Below are 23,373 nucleotides of genomic sequence, written 5' to 3'. Positions count from 1 at the left end.
GTGATATGAGCCACTTTTATCAATCTATAGCAAGCTCGTTGGTGCGAGGCCCAAACTTTGTCACAAATGAGATTCTCAACAGCTGGTGTGTCAACCTCAACTCTCCTGACATGCTCCCAGCCCGCGCACAACACCTCATGTTGCATTTCACTGCTTTAGCGAGGTTATTTCGGCTTGGATGAGGAACACCTGCATTCCAGGGTCAGCCAATGCTTTGTTTTTTGAGCTCAAGCTCCTTGAATAAAGCGGCGGCAGGCTTCCTTTCCCGTTCAATCCTCAATGCATAGGTCCTTTCTGTTCTCGTCCTCCTTCTACCGCGCTTTCACCCCACGGACCATTCGAAGCATCCTCTTCGTCAGCTGTATAGTCAACGTCCGATTTTTCGGACTCCCTAAGGGCCGCGAAAATGTCCGTAAGATCGGGCAGTCCACAAAAATGAATCCATGTCTTTTACTGCCGTTAAAGGCTCAAATCGCCGCAGACACATCCGAAAAGGCCTATCAGGCTTATTAGGCATGTCAGTGCCCGTACTGTGACAGATGGTGGATGGACGCGTGTATAATTAAGGAATAGATACTGTGTCCCGTGACAATTCCCCTTCCCACGCTTGTTATGCTTCACCGCGTAACAATTTTGTATCGAGGCAAAGCTGACTTTTGGGAACCGGCCTTATGCAACGCGTCGCACTTTCCGAGCTTCGAAGCCAATCGCGAGGACCACCAAGACGGAGTCAGTGCCACTGCTTACAGCGGCGAATTTTTTCAACGAAAAACACGGCGCCGAACGGCAAGAAGCTTTGTAACGAACGTTGAAGCAGCTAGGCCTAGCGTTTGCCACAGTGGCGAGGTTATCAAAACGGCAGCAGTGGTGGCTTTGATTAATGCCATTTCGGACCTGCGGTCACGGCTAAGAATCCGGAAAATCGGACGGCGAAGGGCTCTTGTGTCCGAAATTTCAGAAGTTCTTAGACATTGATTTTATGGGGCACGCGATACTGCCGCGGAGCCGTCGGGCGTCCGGAAAGTAGGCCATTGACTGTATACTCCTCCAGCCGACGACACGGCGTCAAAAGACGATTCGTTACGATCCCTCTCTGTTATGTGAGTCAGCATTACTGCGACTTTCGTTTCCTTTCAATAAAATTACAGCTAATATTCTCTGATAGAAGCACAAATTCCCTGAGTTTTCCCTGAGTACTTCCAGACTATTCAAAATCCCTGAGAATTCCCGGCTTTCCCGGTTGGTAGACACCCTGCAGATGTTCTCTTTGATAAACCTTGATGAGCACATGAAAGCACCAGTAATGATGCCTTAAACAGGCATATCTTTGCAAATAAATACATCTGTGAGCAGACACTCTCTTTGATAAGTCTGAACAAAGGCCACTTCAGACTTCAAAGAGGACATTACAAAATGGAACAAGCATGGTGCCAAATATAAACTGCCTTCCGCAAACAAAAGACACATTCGCCACTAAAAAGTTGGCCATGTGGCTTCCAGAGAAGTTGGTTTTGTCCTTTTGCTTGTTTTGAGTTCTGCAATCTTCATTTAGACTGATAAAGTAATTTTTCTTAAACTCTATTTTCAATAAGTTGTCCGAAAAAATTCAACATTATTGCTGGATAAAAAATAAACTGGTCCAATTTTACTTTTCCAAATTTCACTGTAATGGGTAGACCGACATTTTTCAAAAGTCGGTCCACTTTTCACAGTTCACTTTTATAAGCACTTACATTAATAAGCCTTCCTGTATCTGAATTCCAGCTGTCAACATTTGAGGTGCTGTTATGAGAAAGCTTTAAAGAGTGCTTAAATTACAAACAGTCCTGACCGCATCAAAAACAATTATTTGTAGTTGGATAGTAATAGCAAAAGCAGCTGCTGCTCAAGTGTTGACATGAAGCGCTCTGAGCCAAGTAAAGTGTGATTAGCTATGGCAGCGAGATGACGGCAAGGAGTAATCTGTCTAGTCTAGCTGTAATTCTTCATCACCTTGATGACTTTGTAATACTTCATTTCCTCTAAACATACACACTTTCTATATTGACTGTCCTCGAGCTTTCATGCGTATTCCGTGCAACGGAGGACGGCTACGTGTATATGATAGGTGGACACTTACACAGCCTGGTGCAAAGGATGACTGGGTAGAATGGCTTTAATCGGGGATGTAGCCGCAGTACTCGGAGCAGGATCCTTTTTTGTCACAATGCGCACCTTGGCCTTGTTTGGCACCACATCACCAGGCAACAGGTCCACAAAGTCTTCCAAGTCAGTATCAAATATCTGAATCTGTTGGAGAATGAGTGGAATGTCACTAAGAAGAGGTTTCACGACGCATTAAGCGGCAGCATATGGTAGAGTAATTGCACTTTATTTTAGAGCAACTAGCACATATCAAGGGACAGCACTTTTGTCATGATTATGCTGCTGATAGAGTCAAAATAGATATGTTTACTTTGCACACTGCTATGGTGCAAGGGGGTTACCAATCGCTTAACAAAGAGCCTTGATTACTACAGTTGGTGACTACCATAGGCGGAAAGTTATCATTTTACCGGGAGGGAGGGGCATCAAGCTTTCCTAACCCCTTGTATATATTGCACTTTAGGACCTCAAAGAATTGTTCACTGAAGTGACAGCCTTATATGAGAATTTACAAGACCTCATAGGAGGAGACAGTTCAATTTCACAGCCCGAGTCCTCTCCCAACACCAAGAATCTGGAGTGTCTCGGCGGTATACTCTTCCTTCGTATAGTTGTCATATACTTCACTATCACTAATACTGCTTCATCTTTCCGGCGAAACTGCAGGCTCTTTCTGCCTTTTTTTTTTTTTTCTTTTTCTGTGGGTCTGTATAAGCACTCCTGCGCATGACTGCTATTGATCCTGATCTTGAGCGAATCCGGCTTGGCCTTATTTCGGTTACTGAGTGAATTATAAAGGGTGCCCAAACTATCATGCACCAAGACTTAAATTAAGAGCAGTTGCATTACTCAAAGAAAACCTAATGTATATTGTTTCCAGTACAGTGGAGTAGCCACCAGTAATTCTTTAGTTCCTGAAATGTAATTCTACAATTGCAATTAATTATCTAATTCGAGAAGTGCTGCCCTAATTATCAAAGTGTCAATGAGGCATATGTAGGCACCCCCAGGCACCCACAAATGACATCTAACTGCTGTGTTTTCAGCGACATACTAATTGCGTGCAATTCTTTCTGACTAGCAAGCAAACCTCACGAAATATCAGAAATATGAAAAATACCATGTGACTGCGCTACCACCCTCATCCTAAAGCAGCGCCCACAAATAAGCTTATTGAAAGCAACTGCATTGCCTGTCGCAAACCCAAAGAGACAGGGCATCACCTTAACCAGGGTACGGAAGGAGCACCAACAGCAGGTTTCACGGCTTTTCAGCTATTCCTTCCTCTCCAAGTCACACTTATTATCTGCCTCTCAAGGCCGACTGATCCCACTGATAACAAAAGCCCATTGACAATGTGGCCGAAGCACCACTCTAACCAAGCATGAAGCACGAAAAGCAATGTAATAGGCATAGCATGTTTCAAAATCCCAGCTTTGCTCGCACCGCATCGACAGAGTGCATGCGCAGCTATATTTCGCACCAGAAATTTGCTTCAGACCAAGGCAAAATTAAGTGACGATTTTATTTTTCATGAAAGTGTATACGTGCTGCAAAAACAGGGTCATGGGAAAAAATAAAAGTGAAATAAACAGACTGGGAAGCGACCCACGTGTAGAGAAAAGGCAAAACCAATGTGCTCAAGAAAGTAAATATAGCACTTCTAATTGACAATCGGGATGCCTGCACAAAAAACAAACAAAAATACATCAAATTTCATTGTGCCCTTATTATTTATGAATTCGTAAGCACTGTTGAACACCACCTGCTGCCTAGAGGACATGTTCGAATATGTCTCTTCTGCAGCTATGCAGTACTGAGTCCGCTTTATTACATCTTCAGTGGCTTTCTTGATGGCCAGCGTTGGAATTCGACGGCAGACATCCATTATCTTTTCCTTGAACTGATCCGAAATTCATCTCAATCATGTAAGCACGGTCTTTCACATAACCTCAAAGAAAGAAATTGAGTGGAAAAAGGTCAGGTGACCTGGCCGGCCAATTTACAGGCCCATGCTTTCCAATCTGTTGCGCATGAAAAGTCGCATCCAGCCGGTTTCGTGCTCGGCTGCTGCTGTGCGCTGGTGCCCCACCTTGCTGATACCACAGAATTGGAAAACGTGATAGCGGGACTTCGCTGAGAAATTCATCCACCACTCCTCCAAGGATTTCGTCCACCTAATGCTGTCCAGTCAGTATGTGATCGAAGATGGGACCGATCATAGCACTGGTGTAAATTTAGAGAAAGACATGGCAATTGGGACAAAACAAAACGCACTTTTAAACATTTGCACTGACGTCCATTCACTTATGTGGCGATAGGTTCTGTGGCAAAAAACAAAACCATCCGTGCACTTTATCTACGCTAAGACAACAGTTATCACAGCTTGTTTCCAACACCAAATGCGACATGTTACTTCAGCCGAGGCGCAGCAGATAAGGCACTAGCTCGATCACTACGTTTTACAGCTAAGCTGTATATGGCTAGCCAATTCGCTCATCCGTCCGTCTGTCGCCTATATGCCGAAAACTCCTCCTGCACAACCCCATGCAAATGCATGAAAAAAGAAAGTGAAAGAGAGGCACGCCATTGGCTCGGTGCTAGTCACAGCCGAGCAGGCGTGAAACAGTTTCTCTCCGACTCCGACACAGGTAGGCGACGTGTCATACATACTCCTGAAGAGCAGGCAGCTTTCAATCAACAACGCCGCAAGCAGAACCAGGAATGAACTCGTCTACGCCGTCTCGTTGCTGCAGCCCAGGCACAAGAGGTTCTTGCAGTCGAGTGCAAGCAGCAACTGCGTACTGAGGATCCAGCCGCCTACCAAGCCGTCGTTTAATGAACCGTCGGGATTAACCCAGTGATCAACACCCAGGCCACACGCTTCCGCTTCGCTGGTTAATTTTTTGTACGGAGTGCTTGGGCGGTGATATTTTTACCCTTCATTTTGTTCTGCCTAACTAAGAAGGAGCCTGTTCGAGGGCACCGCTTTTGATGTGGGTGGGAATGCAGTCACGTGGTATTCACCATATTTTGCAGGGTTTATTTTTCAGTCAGAAAAAAATAGTATGCAATCAGTACGTCGCTGAAAATACCGCAGTTAGACGTCCCTTGGTTGTACCTACAAATGCCTCATTGACACTTTGGTAATTACGATAGTATGTCTAGAGTTACATAATTACATCACCTAATTAAATATCAGTAACAAAAAAGTTACTGGCAGCTATTCCACTGTACTGGAAACAAAATGCACTAGGTTTTCTTCAAGTAACAGATTGCTTTTTTTTAAATCTTGGTGCATGATAGTTAATTGGAACACCCTGTATATATTTATGACCTCTGCATGCAAGTGACGATGTTTCCATTCCTAATAAATGTAGTAAATAATTAGAAGTGTTTTTTTATTGAGTCGTTAGCTTTACTTACTGGAAAGAGAAGTGAGACTGAGACACATATCGTTCACGTGCATTTCATAAACCATTGATAAAAGACTCTACCGAAGGGGTCACTAAGTCTACAGGTTTCTTTCAGGGTCAAAAAAGCATGCAAAGCATTTTGCAGTGAGGTGAACAACAACATATTCATTCTCAAGGCATAAGCTATCCATACCTTTAGAAATAATTGTTAATTGGCTACATCCTTCTCTTTAAGAATATAATAAACTTTTTTCCTGTGTATATTACTAAATTTATTGTGTATGTTCATGGTGTTTACAGTGGAAATTTAAAACAAGGTTGAAGTGAGAAAATATATGGATGAGGCAGCCGCCGCTGGTAGATCTTATGCGCTTGTTCTCCTATTGTCAGGATTTGCAGAAATAAAGCAAAGTATGATTTAAAATCTATGCACGTCCGTGCCAACAGTGACGTAGTAAGCTATTAGCCACAATAAAATCTTTAATGAAAAGGTCGAGGCATGTCAAAAGAAACCTCAAATCAAGCGGTTGCAAAACTCTGGCAATGACACGTTGGGGGGGGGGGGGGTAAGCTTCGGCATAGCCGGAGGGGGCTTGAGCCCCGGAGCCCCCCCTATAGTCAGTGCCTATGGTCCGCTGCGTTTTTGTGGGTGGAGCTTCTTTGCAATTCTTAGGTTTTCGCCGACTACAGCAGCACAAAACAGACCAGTATTCACGTGAAATACATTGAAAACAACCAAATGGGCACAATCCTTTGCTAAACGAACTATCTCAGTATAGATATACCCTAAGCCTTGAAGAAGCACGTATTACCAGTTATGCCAAAAAAAAAAAAAGAAGAAAAGACATGCACGCACATCCAACCCTCATCAGTGCACATCGCAGAATATTCAATGATAACTGACATGTAAATTTGCACTAGTTATTAGGCTTAGGAGTAAGGGTCGACAGCGAATACCTCAGCAACCTTCGGTTTGCCGATGACATCGTTCTATTCAGCAACACTGCAGACGAGTTACAACAAATGATTGAGGACCTAACAGGGAGAGTATAAGAGTGGGGTTGAAGATTCATATGCAGAAGACAAAGATAATGATGAATAACTGGGCAAGGGTTCTGGATTGCAAGTCAGCCTCTAGAGTCTGTTAAGGGGTACGTTTGCCTAGGTCAACTAATCACAGGGCACCCTGATCATGAGAAGGAAATTGACAGAATAAAAATGGGTTGGATCACATATGGTAAACATTGTGAGCTCCTTATTGGAAGCTTACCGTTATCATTGAAAAGGGCGGTATACAATCAGTGCATTTTACCGATGCTGACGTATCGGGCAGAGACTGAGACTAACAAAGAAGCTTGAGAACAAGTTAAGGACCGCACAACACAAAGAGCGATGGAACAAAGAATGCTAGGCATAACTTTAGGAGATAAAAGAGAGTGGTTTGGATCAGAGGGCAAACGGGTATAGATGATATTCTAATTGACATTAAGAGGAAGCTTTAGCTCAGGTGCTCCTTAAATGCATGTAAAAAGAGAATTCGTTTTTCTCGACAACCACTGTACCAAATTTGACGAGGTTTTTTTGCATTTAAAAGAAACACTTAAAATCCAGTGACTCTTGGTTTCAAATTTATTTATGTTGCCAATTTTTTATTAAAAATTGGCAAACATCAAAAATTTTCAGAAAACGAAACTATGAAGTTTACAACTCTGTAAGTCAGGAATGAAAAATGATAATACAATTCTGTGAATTGCATCTAATAGTACATCTAAGCCGGACGAAATTGATATGTTACACATGAATTTCGAAAAATTTAATAATATGGAAATACGGCTTTCGCAGAACCCTTGTAAACAACGAAGAAATACACGCAAGATATAAAATGGCTTATTGAATTTGTCCGCTTTCAATGATTTAATGGATGCCGTTTACAGAACCACGACATTTGTTTTTAATTCAGAGCTATGAATTTGTAAACTTCGTGCGTCTATTTTTTTTCAAACTTCCGAATTTTTGAAAATTTCTTTAACAGAATCCAGGACCTAAATCGAAATTCCACTTCCAACAGTCACTAGAATTGAACTTCCTCTCTCAAATGCAACAAATTTCATTAAAATCGGTCCAGGGGTTATCTCAGAAAAACGTTTTTTTGCGTTTTTACATGTATTTGAATAGGCCGCGTCGGAGTTGGGCCCGAGCCAAGACGCGGCCTATTCAAGTACATGTAAAAACGCAAAAAACGTTTTTTTTTTTCTGAGATAACCCCTGGACCGATTTTAATGAAATTTGTTGCATTTGAGAGAGGAAGTTCAATTCTAGTGACTGTAGGAAGCGTAATTTTGATTTAGGGCTTGAACATTGTTAAAAAGACTTTCAAAAATTCAGAAGTTTGAAAAAAAAATAGAAGCACGAAGTTTACAAACTAATAGCTCTGCATCAAGAACAGATATCGCGGTTCTGTAAACGGCATCCATTAGATCATTCAAAGCGGACAAATTTGATATGTCATTTTACATCTTAGGTGAATTTTTACGTTGTTTACAAGGGTTCTGCATAAGTTGTAATTACATATTCATAAATTTTTTGAGATTCATGCGTAAGATGTCAAATTTGTCCGCTTTAGATGTTCTATCACATACAATTCACATAAATGCGATAACATTTTTTCTTGCTGAGTTACGGAGTTGTAAACGTCAGCTTTGTTTTCTGAAATTTTGCAATTTTTGCCAATTTTTAATAAAAAATTGACGACCTAAGTCGAAAATTCGAAACCAACAGTCACTAGATTTTATGTTTTTCTTTTAAATGCAACAAACCCCGTCAAATTTGGTGCAGTGGTTGCCGAGAAAAACGAATTCTCCTTTTACATGTATTTAGATAGGAGCACCCGAGCTAAAGCTTCCTCTTTAGAGAAACAAATGGCGCTGGGCAGGTCATGTAATGCGCAGATTACATAACCGCTGGACCATTAGGGTGACAGAATGGGTACCAAGAGAAGGGAAGCGCAGTAGAGGACGGCAGAAAACTAGGTGGTGCGACGAAATTAGGAAATTTGCAGATGCTAGTTGGTATCAGGACAGGGGTAATTGGAGATTGCTGGGTGACGCCTTCGTTCTGCAGGGGACATAAAATAGGCTGATGATGATCAGTAATTATCTGAGGTGTATCATCAGCCAATGAATGGCTTCGCTGCATTAAGACAAAGCTTACCTCGTGGAATGCCTAGCAAACGAAAGAAAAGAATACGAGAAAATAATACACCTTTTATCTGTATTTGAAGTAATAATAATGATCATTGTCCATTGCACGGGGCATCTCGTATAAAATTATTTCTCGGGTCGGAATCGACACAGTTCGCTACAATCCAGAATCATGCAGCCACACATACGACTCTGTACAAACTTCTAAAGATACGAGCCCAGCCATTTTGTTCGGGCCAAATCGCCCGTGATATGCGATCGAGGAGCCCTGGCAGCGGCGAACGCCGTTAAATTACGCAGAATAAGTGTTCTGGACATCGCAATTCTAGCATACAGGCGTACACGCAATATCAAGTCAAAAGTGGTGCAAAACATAGAGGAGTCTACCAGGGTGTTACGGAAGTCGACTTCGGCGATTCCGGCAAGGCCCGTGAGTAATTCGTCGTAGGATCCCGTTTCGAGCTTCAGCTTTCTCCTGCTGCCGCTCTCCAACATTACGAGGCAAAATATGTCTCCCATTGCGACAGAAATATTGCGGCACGTCGCCGCGTATCACAAAACACGCATGAACCACGCCAAACTTTACTCGCTTTACTGGCAACCGGATAAGCGATTACACTTGCAGCCGGAGCGGGAAATGGCGCGGAAAGAACGACAAGTTGGTGGTCAGATTGGTCAGGTGAATACATATATGAATGTTCAGACTGGTTCAGAGGTTTTTCTCTCTCATTTGAAAAAGCTGACAATTGACACGTGGCCAGCGAGTATAAATGCCAAGTTTAATTCCCAAACGGCCCTAATCTTTCGCGTGTTATCTTTCCAAATTCGTTCTTCAAATCGTCAAAGTGGCGGCTAGTCATGGCACGCTTTTGGAATGTTAATTAGCGCCCTCTACTTTGTCGCAAATCCTGAATACCATGATAAGGGTGTAAAATGGGTGCCTTGTACTTGCGCGATGAAGATTTGAGGTGTACGTCGCTCTTTACTCTGGATATAATGGTGCAATTATAAAGAAAAGCACGGTGGACTTGTTTTATGCGTTGGGGAGATGAACACGCGGTGTAGAAATTGATCAAACCTGGCTGTATATGCACTCTCAAATAAATCTGCACCCTTTGGCGCTGATCTTGTCCCACAACAATCACCATCTATCTTGTAGTGTCGTTGAGTGGAAATACGGGCGGGAAGAAACGGAGTGAACCTATCCACTCCGTTTCTTCCCGCCTGTATTTTCCCTCAACGACACTACATGATGCACCAACTGGCCCAATTAACAGTCTACGCTTCTGATCACCATCTATCTTGCCCGCATTTGCTTTCTTAAATGCTGCGCGCCCGGTACCTCTAGGTCACGAACGGCATGCACGTTATTAGCCTGACAGAATTCTCGACAGGAAAGTAGCAAGCGCAGAGTTCTCAAGAAAGGAAACGCAAGGCAGATGACGATTACCGTTGTGGGGCAAGATAAGCCACAAAAGGTGCGAGCTTTTTTTTTAAAGTGTAGTAATGGTCAAGGCATGTTCAAGGCGAATTTCACAAAAGTTAGAGGCGCCCTTGCAAATAGTTCTTAAAAGTTGCAAGATTTGGGCAACGCATCTGTGAAATAGTAATCAAGTGTATCCAAATTTATATGTATGGACGTTGGACTGGAGAAGCCCCTTGAGGAGCGTTAAGATATCCATAATTACAGGATTGTGACACGTTACTTTCATTTGGCATTAAAAAAAAATGTAGAAGAGGTCACCAAGCAACTTCACACTCAAAATCTCAAATTTGAAGGTTAGCTTTTGCACAAAGCCTTCTTTCACCCAAATATTTTCATTCATCATTGGTCCAACTTCTGGACCTTTCTTTCCAGAAAAGGGGATTCTCAACTATTTCAAGCGCATGGCTTGCATGTTAGAGATCACAGTTCATATGTGGAAGCATGTGCATTTGAGAGGAGCAGGAGGCATTCTGACGGACAAGTGTGACGTAATTAGTTCAATGACACAACCCAGTTTTCAGATTAGCACTAAAAAATTATAGCTGTCTACATTTACACATAATTTTCTTTTTTTTATGCTTACCTGATTCTTGCCCAACAATATCCCCAAAGTAAGTGTGGGCCATTGTGACATAATACTCTACACACGCCTTCTCACCATGAGGAAGTTGTATTGTCAGTGCAGCACTCTTGTGGGTGTTGCACTGACAGCAGCTGCAGCCTATGAGAACCTTCTGCCCTTCCCTTCTATTATCCCTTCTGCCCTCGCCCAGCTGCTCTCGCACACCTACGTCCTGTGGAGAAAAACATTCTGGGGTTTTTACTGCCAAAGCCACGATCTGAATGTGAGAAATGGCATAGTGGGGGAAGAAGAAAATAAACTTTATTAAAAAAATAGTGTGGCAGTTTTGGTTGTGGTGGCCTCAGGTGGTGGCTCAAAGTCCTTGGACTTGGGCAGCATCTCCGGCTTTCCGTACGGCCCAGAGCTGGTCTTCCAAATCCCGAACTTTCAAGAGCCGCGGCTGCAACGCTGACAGAGAAGGTCCCCGGCGGCTTCCGCAGCTGGGGCGGTGTCGGGAAGAAGTGAGCTCAAGGCTTCCTGTACACTGGTAAAGGCCACGGTTATGGACGCGTCGTGAACAGCGGCGGTTTCAGTACCATTGTTACCGGTACATTTCCAGAGCATGTATCGCAGCATTGCTCTCTGTCCGCACGCTTTACACGCATCAGTTGGGTATAATCCTGGGTAACAGTGGTGTAAGATGGCCGGGCTAGGGTAGGTGTGTGTTTGGAGTAAGCGTAAGGTTACGGCCTCGTTCCTGTTTATCGTGTGGTGGCAAAAATCTGCTTCTTTTTAGTTTGTAGTGTTGGGTGGTCTCTGAACATGGTCAGGCAATCACCCCACACCCATTGATTCTTGTTGCTGCATTAATTTTGACCACCTGGGTTCTTTTATAACGTGGACCTAAATTGAACTACACTAGTGTTATTTGCATTCGACCACAATCGAAATGCAGCAACCGCGGCTGGTATCAAAGCCGCAACCTTTAGAACAGCAGTGTGCAGCACACATCAATAGCCATTGTGCTATTGTCGTAGCTACGTCTTAATCGTGGAAGTCTGCAACTGTGTTCAGAGGCAGTTAAAAGTGGCCTAGATATCCAAGTTGTTCCACCTGTTTGTAGGTCTGTTCCACACCACAGATCTATGCAGGGCTTCAATAAAGAGAAGCTACCGGGCACGTGCCACAGGGTATGTGCTGCTCTTGAATTAGAAAAAAAATTACCCGGTTCAGCGGAATCGAACCAACACATATATAATCAAAGAATCTTGTCCTATGTGTTCACACACATTTCAGGAACAGACTTATCGGCTGCACCATTTGATGGCACAGCGTGTTCAGACAGAACTACGAGAAGAGCCCGGCTGCATGCATGCCTCAAACATATGATGAATAGCTTCTGCGGTGTCACTACATTGCTTCAACGCTAATCGCATTAACATCAACATTCATTGCAAGATGGGTTCTGCCAAAATTTTTATTACTAGCTTAGAGCCCTTCTGTACCAGCGCTTTATGTAAAATCCACGCATTCCACGTGCGAGACTTGTAGTTTGTAGGCAAAAGCTTCGTTGGGTTGGAGCATTGTAGGGAAAGCCAACATTGCAAAATTAGGCAAACCAAGTAAATAGCTTGGAAAAGCACCTGCATGTGCTCGTAGAAAGCACTTTTTCTTGTAAAAAAGAAAATCCACAGACAATTTATTATGAGGCATTTATAAATTCTTACTTGAGTGTACAAAGTTACAGCCATTGATGTCTGTGGACTTTTTCAAAGTTTGATGGGGAGGATAGAGAGGAATGTGTGCAAAAAAGCTATCTATTTAAGTCACAGTCGTGAAAAATTGAATATTTTTTTTAGAAAATCAGATTTTTCTTTTAGTCTGCCAAATCAGACAGTGACTGATACTCACTAGTGAAGCTTCTTCATTTGCACATACAAAAGTTAACGTACATTATTCCAAGACAGTACCTTACAAATTCGTGCTTTTTTTGTAGCTTTTGCTTACTCATAGTCACTGGACAAAAGAAGGCAAGCAGTCACCCAACTACTAATTTCAATGCTGCAAGTTCAACCCTCTTCATAGCAGACATGCCATGTCAAGCACCATACTCAAATCATATATCTAAATCTGGTGCAAAACTCAACAGCGCCTATGTGCATGGTTGTGTTTGACTGCAGTCACAAAAGGCGTGCCCAATTGTCTTTATTCAGTTACCATTGAGAGCTGCTCAACAGCTTTTAGCAGCTTAAAGGTGACAAATGCAAGTATATTATTCTGGAACATTGTCTGCACTTTTTATAAGGCAAAACAAAATATTTGAGCAAATCCAAAGCAGAGGCCAGTTGACAATTACCATTTCTTGAATTAAGGGAGGCTATCTAGAAATTGTAACTCAACATCTGTAAGACCAATGCTCTGCACAAACACCAGGAGATGCCATATTTTTCCGCAAAACAAAGACCCTCATATTCAATTACCTACATTCCTTGCAGATTACAGAGGCATCTTCAGAGTATTGTGCAAGCAATGGACTACCCTTGTACTGACCTGTTCGTTATACAGTCAAACCTCATTATCGTGAAATCACATCGCAGCCACAAAAATACCTTAATTGCATCCGGTCTTCCTTAAAAGCTTAAATGCATATATCGACAGGAAAAAAATTGTGATCAGATCTACGCGAAAGGAATGCAAGCGCGGCGCCTCCGACAGGCCAGCAAAGAGTCTTCAGTGACATTTAAAAAATGCCGTATTTTGCTGTGAAGATATGAGGCACAGGAACAGTAAATTACATATACGCATTCTGCATCGCCGTGAATGCGCAAACACATGATCGGTATCATCAAGCGGGACCGGCACGTTGGCTTGCCGACTGTAGCCCAACCAAACCAAGCTGCAGGCCAAAACGTGCACACCGCCGACAGACCTTTCAGACACAAAAAGGACCACATGTGGGCCTGCACAGGCCGTGATCCGTACTCTGTTGCTACGACAGTTAGTCTAGCCCGTGCGTCTGATTTCACACTCAATTGCTGGTAAGGTCTACAACATAAAAATGCGCAAGCCACCGACAGAACTTTCAGACGAGGAGGCCACTAGGCCTAACCAGCACCGTTTCGTCTACAAAGCTGCAGTTTCGTGCCAGTCGACACGAAGAAACTTTGTCCATGGCCTCCATGTTTACAGCATCATGCACACGGTTTGTACCAAGAACACTATGTGGCACCCAAAATTTCCATTGCCATTATACATTGATGCTTAAGGTATGTAGCGGTGCCACAGGAATCATGCAAGTCCGAAAAATCGGGTGTCTGAAGAATCGACTAGGCAACTATATTTGTCATTTTTGTTACCAGAAAAAAATTAGCTTTGCTATGACTGGTACTACATCAGACCTCACACTTTTGATTTTGTTATAGCAGACTACTTCAATGAAATAAAGTATGAATAACCAAATTTTATATTTACTTTGTTATATCCGTGTTCGTTATATCGAGGTTGGACTGTACTTAAATATAGGGACATATGCAATTTTTGGCAGTATAGCAGGACTGTGCCCATGTCTGCTCGCATAGAGTGAATAATGCGTCAAATTTACACACAGCCTTTGACTGAACATCCGCAACTAGCCCAAGAGCAACTGTAAAATGTGGCTGGCCTTGTGCCTTTTCATGTTGTGGCCGATATCAGTTGTACACCACATGAGTTTCGTGAAGTTTTGCAGAACCAATACTTTCCAAATACGAAAAAACATATTGAAATCCACCACGTCACAATCACAAACCAGCATTAAAGCTTAGGCACAAAATTTAGAAAATGAGTTTGAGCTTCATTTTTTTCTAATAATTGACATATCACAGAATGAACAACAGAGATTTTAAAGAATACATTAACAGTCTAAATTTATCTTTTTTCTTTAGTGTCCCTTTGTAAAAGGCTGCCAAGAAAAGACAACACCGCCGAGAAAAGACAACAAACAGCTGAAGTTTATTCTCAGTCACAGATTAGTTGCGTCACTATAAAATTGTGAAATTCAGCCCGATACTATGAGAATAAGCTGGCTAGAACAAGTTTCCAGCCTTCATAATATGCACTGGAGATTACTTAGTTTTGAAATAAAAAGCTTCTTTCTATCCTAAAAGACATTTGCAGACTTGGTGTATCACTATAATATGACCTGTCAAAGATGCAATAGCTTATTCTGCATTGTTGCTGTTCTCTGTAAACAAGCCTTTTACAAAAATATATATACACCATAAACAATACAACAAAATGGTATAAGCAACATCCTGCATATTAACATGGAGTACGCATTGTTTTTGTGCTGGCAGGTTATCCCTTGCCGTTCGCCAGCACCAACTGACAAGGTATCACAGGTTCCAACAGACAGTTCAACTTCAGAACACTTGCTTAGACTGCAGTCAGTGGAGATGCCACTGTCCTCTTCGAGGTTGAAGGCAGTCCATGCTGACTATATTAAGATATGTGCCACTGATAAGCACCATTTCTCAAAACAGCAAGTGAGAAGTTTTTCAAGGCACTCGTGACAACCTATCCATGTGCAGGCATGCTGCTCACATTGGTTGAATGTTACGTTGTTGAATGAATAAGAAACTAAAACTCACTCAGCACAAATTTTGAACAAGGGTAAGGTTAACATACAATGTGACTTGAGGCATTGACTGCATTCAACACAGTTTTAAAGCAGCGCATTAAGACAAGGACAATGAATAAGGAACGCACAACATTTTATTCTTTCTGCCTCTTATTGATAGTCCTTGTACGATTACAAGTCTGCACAACACTTTTGGTTACCTTCAATAAACAGCAATTTAAGCAATTGTGCTTCTAGCAAGAAACTTTAATTTGCCCATTCTTATTGATCTTAGACTGCTGGTTATGCATAAAACACTTTCAACTTAACACTGCAGAAATGAAGAAACTTTGAGATACCAACAGCAAGAACACACTACACTGGCCCATCTGTTATGTTCATCTGCTCTCTTACTGGATTCACACTAGTTCAAATTGCAGTTGTGTTTAGTTACACAACTTGCCATGGTTCTTTAGTTGTTACTATTCCATGATGACCAGTCTAGCCTTAGCATGAAATCATGTTCAAGTGGATCGGGAGATCTCTAACCTGCAAGTAGTGCTCATTGCAATGACTAAAAGTTTAAGAATTAACTTCTCCAAAGCACTGGGGCCCCACCAACACAGTATGCTCCTCTGGTTGCACTTGACAACAGACGCACACTACGATGATGACCTTTTGTACAAATTAATGAACCGTCTACATTTGTTGTGTGGCATGGTGTAGTTGAAGTAAAGAAAGGCGTGCTCCAGAAATGTCAAGATGCCCTTCGCGTGCCTGGAGTACTCGATATGGAACACCCAGAAAGACGCGAACAGCGCACAGAGGCCCCCAAGCAGAGACGATGCGGTGAACAGGTGGACACCATTGACGAACACGTCGACGCTCTTGTCGACGTGTGTGACGAGGCAGGGCGTCGGCAGCGCATTGCCCTGTGGCATAGAAGTTTCCTATCAGAATTAACAACCTGTTGCAATTTCAATTGCACAACATTTTCAGCTTTAGCTCTGGGCAAACTCCAATTTTCCTAATACAATACATGCAAAACAAAGAAATTGCTTTTATGAAACAACAGCTGTACCAATTTGAATAAAATTTGTTGCATTATAGGAAGTGAAAGTTACATTCTAACAGCTCTAGGAAACAAAAAATTGATTTAGGAGCTCAAATTACAGGAGAAATTGCCAAAAATCAGTAGGTATAAAAAATATATAGAAGCACAAAGTTTACAAACTCGTACACTGCACCAAAAAGAGGTATTGTAGCACTGCGAACGAAACCTTTTAGAGCATACCATCAACACAAATGCCACATATGAATTTACAGCTTATGCAAAATTGTTACATAAGCTCATCAGTGAAAAGCCTCATTTTGTGTACAATTCACAAGGAAGGAAATCAGTTGATAGAACAGAGTGTTGTTATAATAATGCTTATAATGCTGTTATAATGCTTACAAGGGTTTTGCAAAGGTTATACTTGCAAATTACTAGTATATTTTAGAACAGTGCATAATCAATCATCTCTGCTTTACAATTTAGATGTGTTAATAAGTGGAGCTTACGGTATTGTAAACTCGACGCATGAGTTTTTTTTTATTTGGTAATTTTGAAGATTAAAAAAATTCTGATAGCATAAATTGAAAATGTTTAGTGTACAGGTGAAGTTGTTACAATGCTTATGAGGGTTTTGCAAAATTCCAACTCACAAATTAGCAGTATACTTCACAGTGGTGCATAAACTGTCAATTTTTATCCACATTAAATTTTTCAACAGGTCCAGTTTACACAATCGTGATATTGATTTTTTTAGTGCTGAGTTTAGAGTTGTAAACTTAATGGTTTAGCTTATTTCTCAATTTACAAACCTTTTTTTTAAGAAAAATTAATGGCCTAAATCAAAATCTACTCTCTATAGTCAGTAGTCAACAAACCTCATCAAAACTGGCACAGTGAATGCCAAGCAAAACAATTTCTCAATCTTCACATATTTAGAGTGCCTGAAGTAAATTTTCCTCTTAAGTTAGAATATCAATAGAAATTGAATAAACAATAGAACCTATTTGAACAATGGTTAATAATATACCACTGCTTGTCAAGCATTTTATGGATGGTCTTTCCTTTTTACCTAGAATCTGACATTCCAATCAATGACAGTATCTAGCAGTTCCAGACATGAGCTCAATAAATGCAAAATTACATGCGCTCTTTTTGAAGCTGTAATTCATATGATCAAAAAAAAAAAAAAATTCTGCACGCCTAGAAGTTCAGCTAGAAGTTGTTAAATGCTCAGATTCAAACGTGGTCATTTTTGACAATCAGGTGTCTTGAGTGTATTAGCAAGTTTATTACTACAGACAACAGCGATCCAAGCAAACCATTCTCGTAGGAAAGGTGTTCAGTTGAATTTACTTTTAAATTTCCTAAAGGCAGATTTTTGGCAAATAATTTAGGCAAATACCATATTGATATTTTTCACTTATCAAGGTGGGCATTCTTTATGATGAAGTTCAACAACTTGTAACTTCTTTTCAATATGGCCTAAAACAATAATTTATACCTTACAACACACTAAGAACATTCACAATCAATTCCGTGTACTGTAAATTACCGTGAAAGTTGCTGTTAATTAGCTAATTAGGCTCCAAACAAAGAACATCCTGTTTTGGATATCATAAAGAGTATTTATCATAGAAAAAATTAATAAATTTTAAAAATCAGCTGGTAAAGATACATTACCTGTGCAATATTGTCAAATTGTTAAAAAAATTATTTGAAGTGCCTCATCCCCTCTTAAAGCAGCCATGAAACACTACTTGAACATAGTAAGAAAATTTGTTGCCAATCTGTAGACAAGACACCTGTGAACATGTGAGCCAAATATTATTGCACTGCATCAGCAGGGATTTACAATCTTGTGTCAGCAAAAGTAAAAAATGGCTTGCTCTCTCCTTTGCAATGTAGTCAGCAGCTACTTCACAAGCAGCCAAGCAGGTTCAACCGGTATTGGTGGATTTCGTGATTGCGAGAACATTCTCAGTAATAGTAATGGTATTGTTAATTTTGAGTTAAATAAGTGAAAAATATATAGATCTGGGATCTCAAAAAGACTAAAAAAGAAGTATTTTATCTTTGCACTTCCGGTCTAAGCACGACAGTTGCGCAAAGCTGCGTGTGGCCGCAGAGATTGCACCGGCGTGCTGTGCAGCGCACGTGCCGCAGCCGCCAAGGGGTGCTGCGACAAGCCCCCTTGTCACTGACAACAGCGTGGCTCTGATTGGTCGGTAGGTGGCGTGACTCCAGGGGCGTGGCAATGAAAGGCAACCAGAGTGCTATATTGAGTCGAAAAACAATTGCACACGCCTGGACCTTTTAAGCAACGTAGCAAACAAATTCAATGAAGATGCCCCACTTTTTGGGTGGGGCCTTGCTCCCTCACCACCCCTACTGTGTCGCTTCCAGTGCACTAGTGACGAAAGGAGAGACAGAAAGCCAGGCATCGGTGCGATAACTACCTCAAACTATGACACATTTTTGTGGCAGGAGATTCACAATGCGACGCCCTTCAACAGTGAGGCCAATGTATGGTTATTTAGAAAAGTGTTTCAGGGCCCCTTTAACTCACTTGCTGCTGCACAGCAGCTTGATAAACTCGCTCGCTGGCAAGTGAGTTCTGCAGCAAGAGTCAGTAAACCTTTCCTGTGTGATAGCCTGCAAATGACAGCAATGGCACAAATGCTGACCTACCTCGATCAAGAGAGAACCCAGCCTCTCCCCGCATCTCCTGGCAATGGCCTTCAGCACCACCATGAGAATGTCTGCAGCAGCAAAGACAAAACATTTTTAAAAAATTGTATGGAAACCACCGACGATGATTGTTAATGCATGCGAACAGAAAAACGCTTTTAGAAAGCTGTTCACTTTATTTAAGGCGGCGATATGTTCTTGATGTCGTATATTTGTTTCAGCGAGGATGTTAGGCAGCGTTCCCTGTTTCATTGTGAACTTACATCTGTAGTGGTATTACAGGTGTGTGACGGCACATGTGTCTCAGAGCTATAATATAGCTGGCGTTGCGCGATGAACGCACTCTGCAACTCGACTGCACAAGAGCATGTGCCCATTACATTGGCCCCTTTGTATCCACTATGAATCCAACCACCAACTACCATGACAATGGCAAGCTTTTCAAGTGAGGGTGCAGTGCGGACTCGTGAAAAAAAAAGAAGGCGAGGGGAAAGAGAAACAAAAAGAAAGGAACGAAGACCCGGTCTGACATGAAACAATGGCAATTCTAGGTGCACATGTGATCGCTAATCTTTAAATGTTGCATTGCAAAGCAACAATGCAAAGAACACGAGATGGTGGCGGCCGAAATGAGTGCTTGTCAAGAACAGCCTTGACTTATTTCAAATAAGAAGGCCCTTCCTGGGAAGATAAAACTGCCACGATAGGAAGACCACTGCTGTGGTCGTTTCTTTCTTTTGTCCAAGTTCTACCTTCGTGTTAGTTCAACCATGTCTGACAAGCTAGGCCAAACTTGCACCTTGCCTTATGGTTTTTCAAGAGATGAAAGCACCTCCCAAACATTGTCTGCTCTCGATCCAGTATGCAAGATTTTGTATGTACCATCAATACAATGGGTGTAGACTAGAGACCGTTTTAGATGGATTTGTGCTGACGTACACATATGGCTGCCACTGCTGACGGGTTCAACTGAAGTGCAGCGAACAATTTTGCGAGTCTAACAGTGCAAAACAGCATGGCATTTTTGTGTCTTGTGCCACACGAGAATGTTTATAGTGCACCGTGGTTGAGCACAGCACGACTAGATGTTGTGACGAGCACTGCTGGAGCTGCTGCTGGCACCAAGTATTGCTGGCACTGCTGGCACGTCTAAGTATTGATATACTGAGTTTCGCACAGATAGTAGTGCCAGGAGTGCATTAGTTTTTTGGTAAACCACTGGCTGACTTCTGCTGAGATTTTGCACAGAGGTGGCATTTTGCAGAGAGTTCGTTTGCGAGCATTATCCGCCTGTTATATGCACAACAAACCCAGGGTGCACATCGTCGTGCGTGTGAATTTTTGAGTTGAAACCAGCCAGAAGCTTAGATGGGAGAGTCATCGCTGGCACTCCTAGGATAGGTACACGAGTTACATTGTAATGGTTAACATACCGTTTCCAGGCTTAGACATTGCCTTGATTTCTTCGTTCGTGCCACAGTTCATGAGTATGAGGAACAGCTTCTTGATGCCCTTCTCAAAGCAGTCAGCAATGTCAGCCCTCCATAGAATCTTGAACTCTCCGAGCAGCTGAGAAAAAAAGTAATAATAGCAATACCAGCTGAATAACAGAGGAATTTTTACAGTGAAGCTGTTAAGGGCTACTTTTCCCCCTATTGCGTCCGCATGTAGAAAAAAAACCCAGAAGATAGTGCAATGCCGGGCTGACCCGTGGAAGAGCTGAAGCAGGCGTTAAGCGCTCCCCATACGTGGGCCGATCCCGAAGATAGTGCAATACCAGGCCGACTTGCGACTGAGGTGCAGTTCACCATTAAGGGGCCCACATACACAGCTTCGCTGGTCATCCTTCCTCCTAGAATGGAAGGGCACGAAGCTTTTTTTTTTAAATTTCATTATGTTACATTGAGGCATCACAACATTTCACTGCCAGAAAAGAGGAGAGGCTCAGAGATAACAGCATGTCTGCAGTACAAGAGATGGTAATTGGGGGATAGCACAGAACATGCAGAAATACAGATGCTGTCTCTACTCTAAAGCTAACTGCTAAAATATCTTGGCCATGTGGAATGCCTAGTTTCAGGTAGCATAAATACAGAGTAGCAGCCATGCAAAATTTATGCTTGAAATATGAGCGGATGCGTCACTAAAGGCTTGCAAAAGTAGACATTTTGATAATAAAACTAAGAAAAAGAAAAGAAAACGTTGCCATTACCACACACTGGAAGGGAGGCCAGAGTAAGAATTTGCAGCTTCTTAGCAAGACCTATGAGTCTACCCTTTGCCTGTGGCTTCCCGCAGCGCACAGCAAAATTTTAGAGGCGACATGCTGGGACTTGCGTCGTAGCCACCAACCACCAGGTGTAGCAGTCGTCTGATTAGGTGCGCTTTATTAAAGGTTGTTAATGAGAACATTTTGCAATTAACGGCCCTACAACTTTGCCAAGATTGCTTCAGTGGTATATATACTACCAAAGCAATCTTGCAAACTGGTTTACAACCAATCTAGCCAAAGTGAAATTTCCTTTCGGTTGGATATACAAAGTACACGAAACACTTTTTAAATACTGTAAGAAAACATTGCAAATCTGTAGACGAGGTCCCTGTGAACATGTGAGCCAAATATTATTGCCCTGCATGCAGCATGGAATTCACAATACCATGTCAGAAACAGTAAAAAATTGCTTGCTCTCTCCTTCGAAATGTCATCAGCAGCTACTTCGCAACCAGCCAAGCAGGCCCAACCAGTACTGGTGAATTTCATGATTGTGAGAAGATACTCTATTATTGCTTATTTTGAGTTAAATAAGAAATGTATATGTCTACGATAAGAGAAAAAAAGAAAAAGTATTTTGTTTTTGCACTTGCAGTCTACACACGGCAGCTGCATGTAGCTGCATCTGCTGCACATGAGGTCGCATCTGCTCAGAGGTCGCATCAGCATGCTGTGTAGCACAGATACCGCTGCCGCCATGGGGTGCCGTGGCAAGACCTCTGGCAGCTGATAACCACATGGTCCAATTGGTCTCTGAGGGTGACGCAACTCTAAGGGCATGGCAATGTCAGGCAACTCACGCACCCATCCTGTATAGAGAGAATGACGCGTATGCCTGAACCAGAAGTATAATTACAAAGAAACAAGCAAAAATGGCCAGCTTCTGGGCGGGCCCCCTAGCCCCCTTGCCAGGGAGGATAGAGAAAACAACAGATCAGTGTGATAACTGCTTTTCTCATGGTTGAAAGGTTCAAACACAAGAATACCGTATATAATTTATTATGATACCTGCTTCTACCAGCCAGTTTTGGTTTCACTGCCTAGGAAATGCACGTGTCATGATGTCACGATACAATGGCTGGCTCTGTTCGTGAAACCACTGCGGCTGCCACACACGAGCGCAGCCAAAATAAACATGGGCGGTGCTGTGGTAAATTTATCTAACGAGCAGCAACGTCGTGCGTAGTCTAATTGATGCAGTACGTAACTGAATGCACAAACAAAGGATTACACTCACGGATGACTCTTTCCTGTACACGGGAAAAGTCGAAATGGCCTTCTCCACTGTCATCTCGCGAACAGCGACATGCCTCGTCTTGGCGAGCAGCGCTTGCTTGTGGTAGTCCATGTTCTCTGCAACTGTAGAAGCTTCGGATTTACCTTGTTGGCATGCTTTGTCCTCGTCTTCCGACAGCCGTAAATCAATGTACTGAAAGTATGAAGAAAGAAAACAAATTATGCAGATCTGACGACCATGGTGAAATCTATGTGGAGCAAGGCTATTGTGAAGTACTTAATAAAATGGTATACAGTGTAGACCGCTTATAATTTAGGTCGCGGAACCTGTAAAAGTCCGTGCTATAAGCGGTGCCGCGTTATAACCAAAGCATGCTCTTTTTGGCTTTTGCCTATGCCAGACGGACCACCCACCTTTCAAACACAATTTATTACATATTTCACTCACACACACATGCAACACAATTGCAACACAGCACCGAAACCAAGTTCTCCTGACAAGTGCAGCATCAGCGGAAGAATGCTGTTATTTTCGTCTGGAGATATTGTTTTAAAAGCGCTTCGAACAATTTCATCCTCTACAAGGCTTAAGCACTGAAGCACTTTCTCCCTCAAACTGTTCTTCGTGCAGTGCACCTTCACTTTGCTGAGGTATTCAAAAGCATCTTTGCACGGGACATCTGGGTCTGGCATCGGGTCGTGTGGGAGATATGG

The 23,373-nt window shown here is 42.3% G+C and overlaps 2 protein-coding genes across 4 annotated transcripts in view; both read right to left on the bottom strand.

Moving 5' to 3' along the window:
- The window catches only part of LOC126525849 (uncharacterized), a 41,288-nt gene extending 31,883 nt beyond the window's left edge, over positions 1–9,405 (bottom strand). For 2 of the 3 annotated variants that reach the window (XM_050173809.3, XM_050173810.3), the window contains exons 1-2: positions 9,149–9,404; positions 2,120–2,289 (exon numbers count right to left, since the gene is read on the bottom strand). In XM_050173809.3, the coding sequence (XP_050029766.2) occupies positions 2,120–2,289; positions 9,149–9,280 (302 nt within the window). In that variant the 5' untranslated portion in view covers positions 9,281–9,404. Of the gene's footprint in view, positions 1–2,119; positions 2,290–9,148 lie in introns of all 3 variants that reach the window. The other variant, XM_050173811.3, reaches the window with a different exon arrangement.
- Positions 9,406–14,776: 5,371 nt separating this feature from the next.
- LOC126525847 (uncharacterized) overlaps positions 14,777–23,373 on the bottom strand; it is a 40,470-nt gene continuing 31,873 nt past the window's right edge. Inside the window, exons 12-15 of the mRNA XM_050173807.3 lie at positions 22,661–22,852; positions 20,585–20,720; positions 19,152–19,222; positions 14,777–16,338 (exon numbers count right to left, since the gene is read on the bottom strand). Coding sequence (XP_050029764.2) covers positions 16,069–16,338; positions 19,152–19,222; positions 20,585–20,720; positions 22,661–22,852 — 669 coding nt within the window. The 3' untranslated portion in view covers positions 14,777–16,068. The remainder of the gene's footprint in view (positions 16,339–19,151; positions 19,223–20,584; positions 20,721–22,660; positions 22,853–23,373) is intronic.

This window comes from Dermacentor andersoni, chromosome 8 (genome assembly GCF_023375885.2).
Source record: "Dermacentor andersoni chromosome 8, qqDerAnde1_hic_scaffold, whole genome shotgun sequence".
Classification (NCBI taxonomy): Eukaryota; Metazoa; Arthropoda; class Arachnida; order Ixodida; family Ixodidae; genus Dermacentor; species Dermacentor andersoni.
Note: the sequence above shows the minus strand (reverse complement) of the source record. Positions and strands in the feature narration are given on the sequence as shown.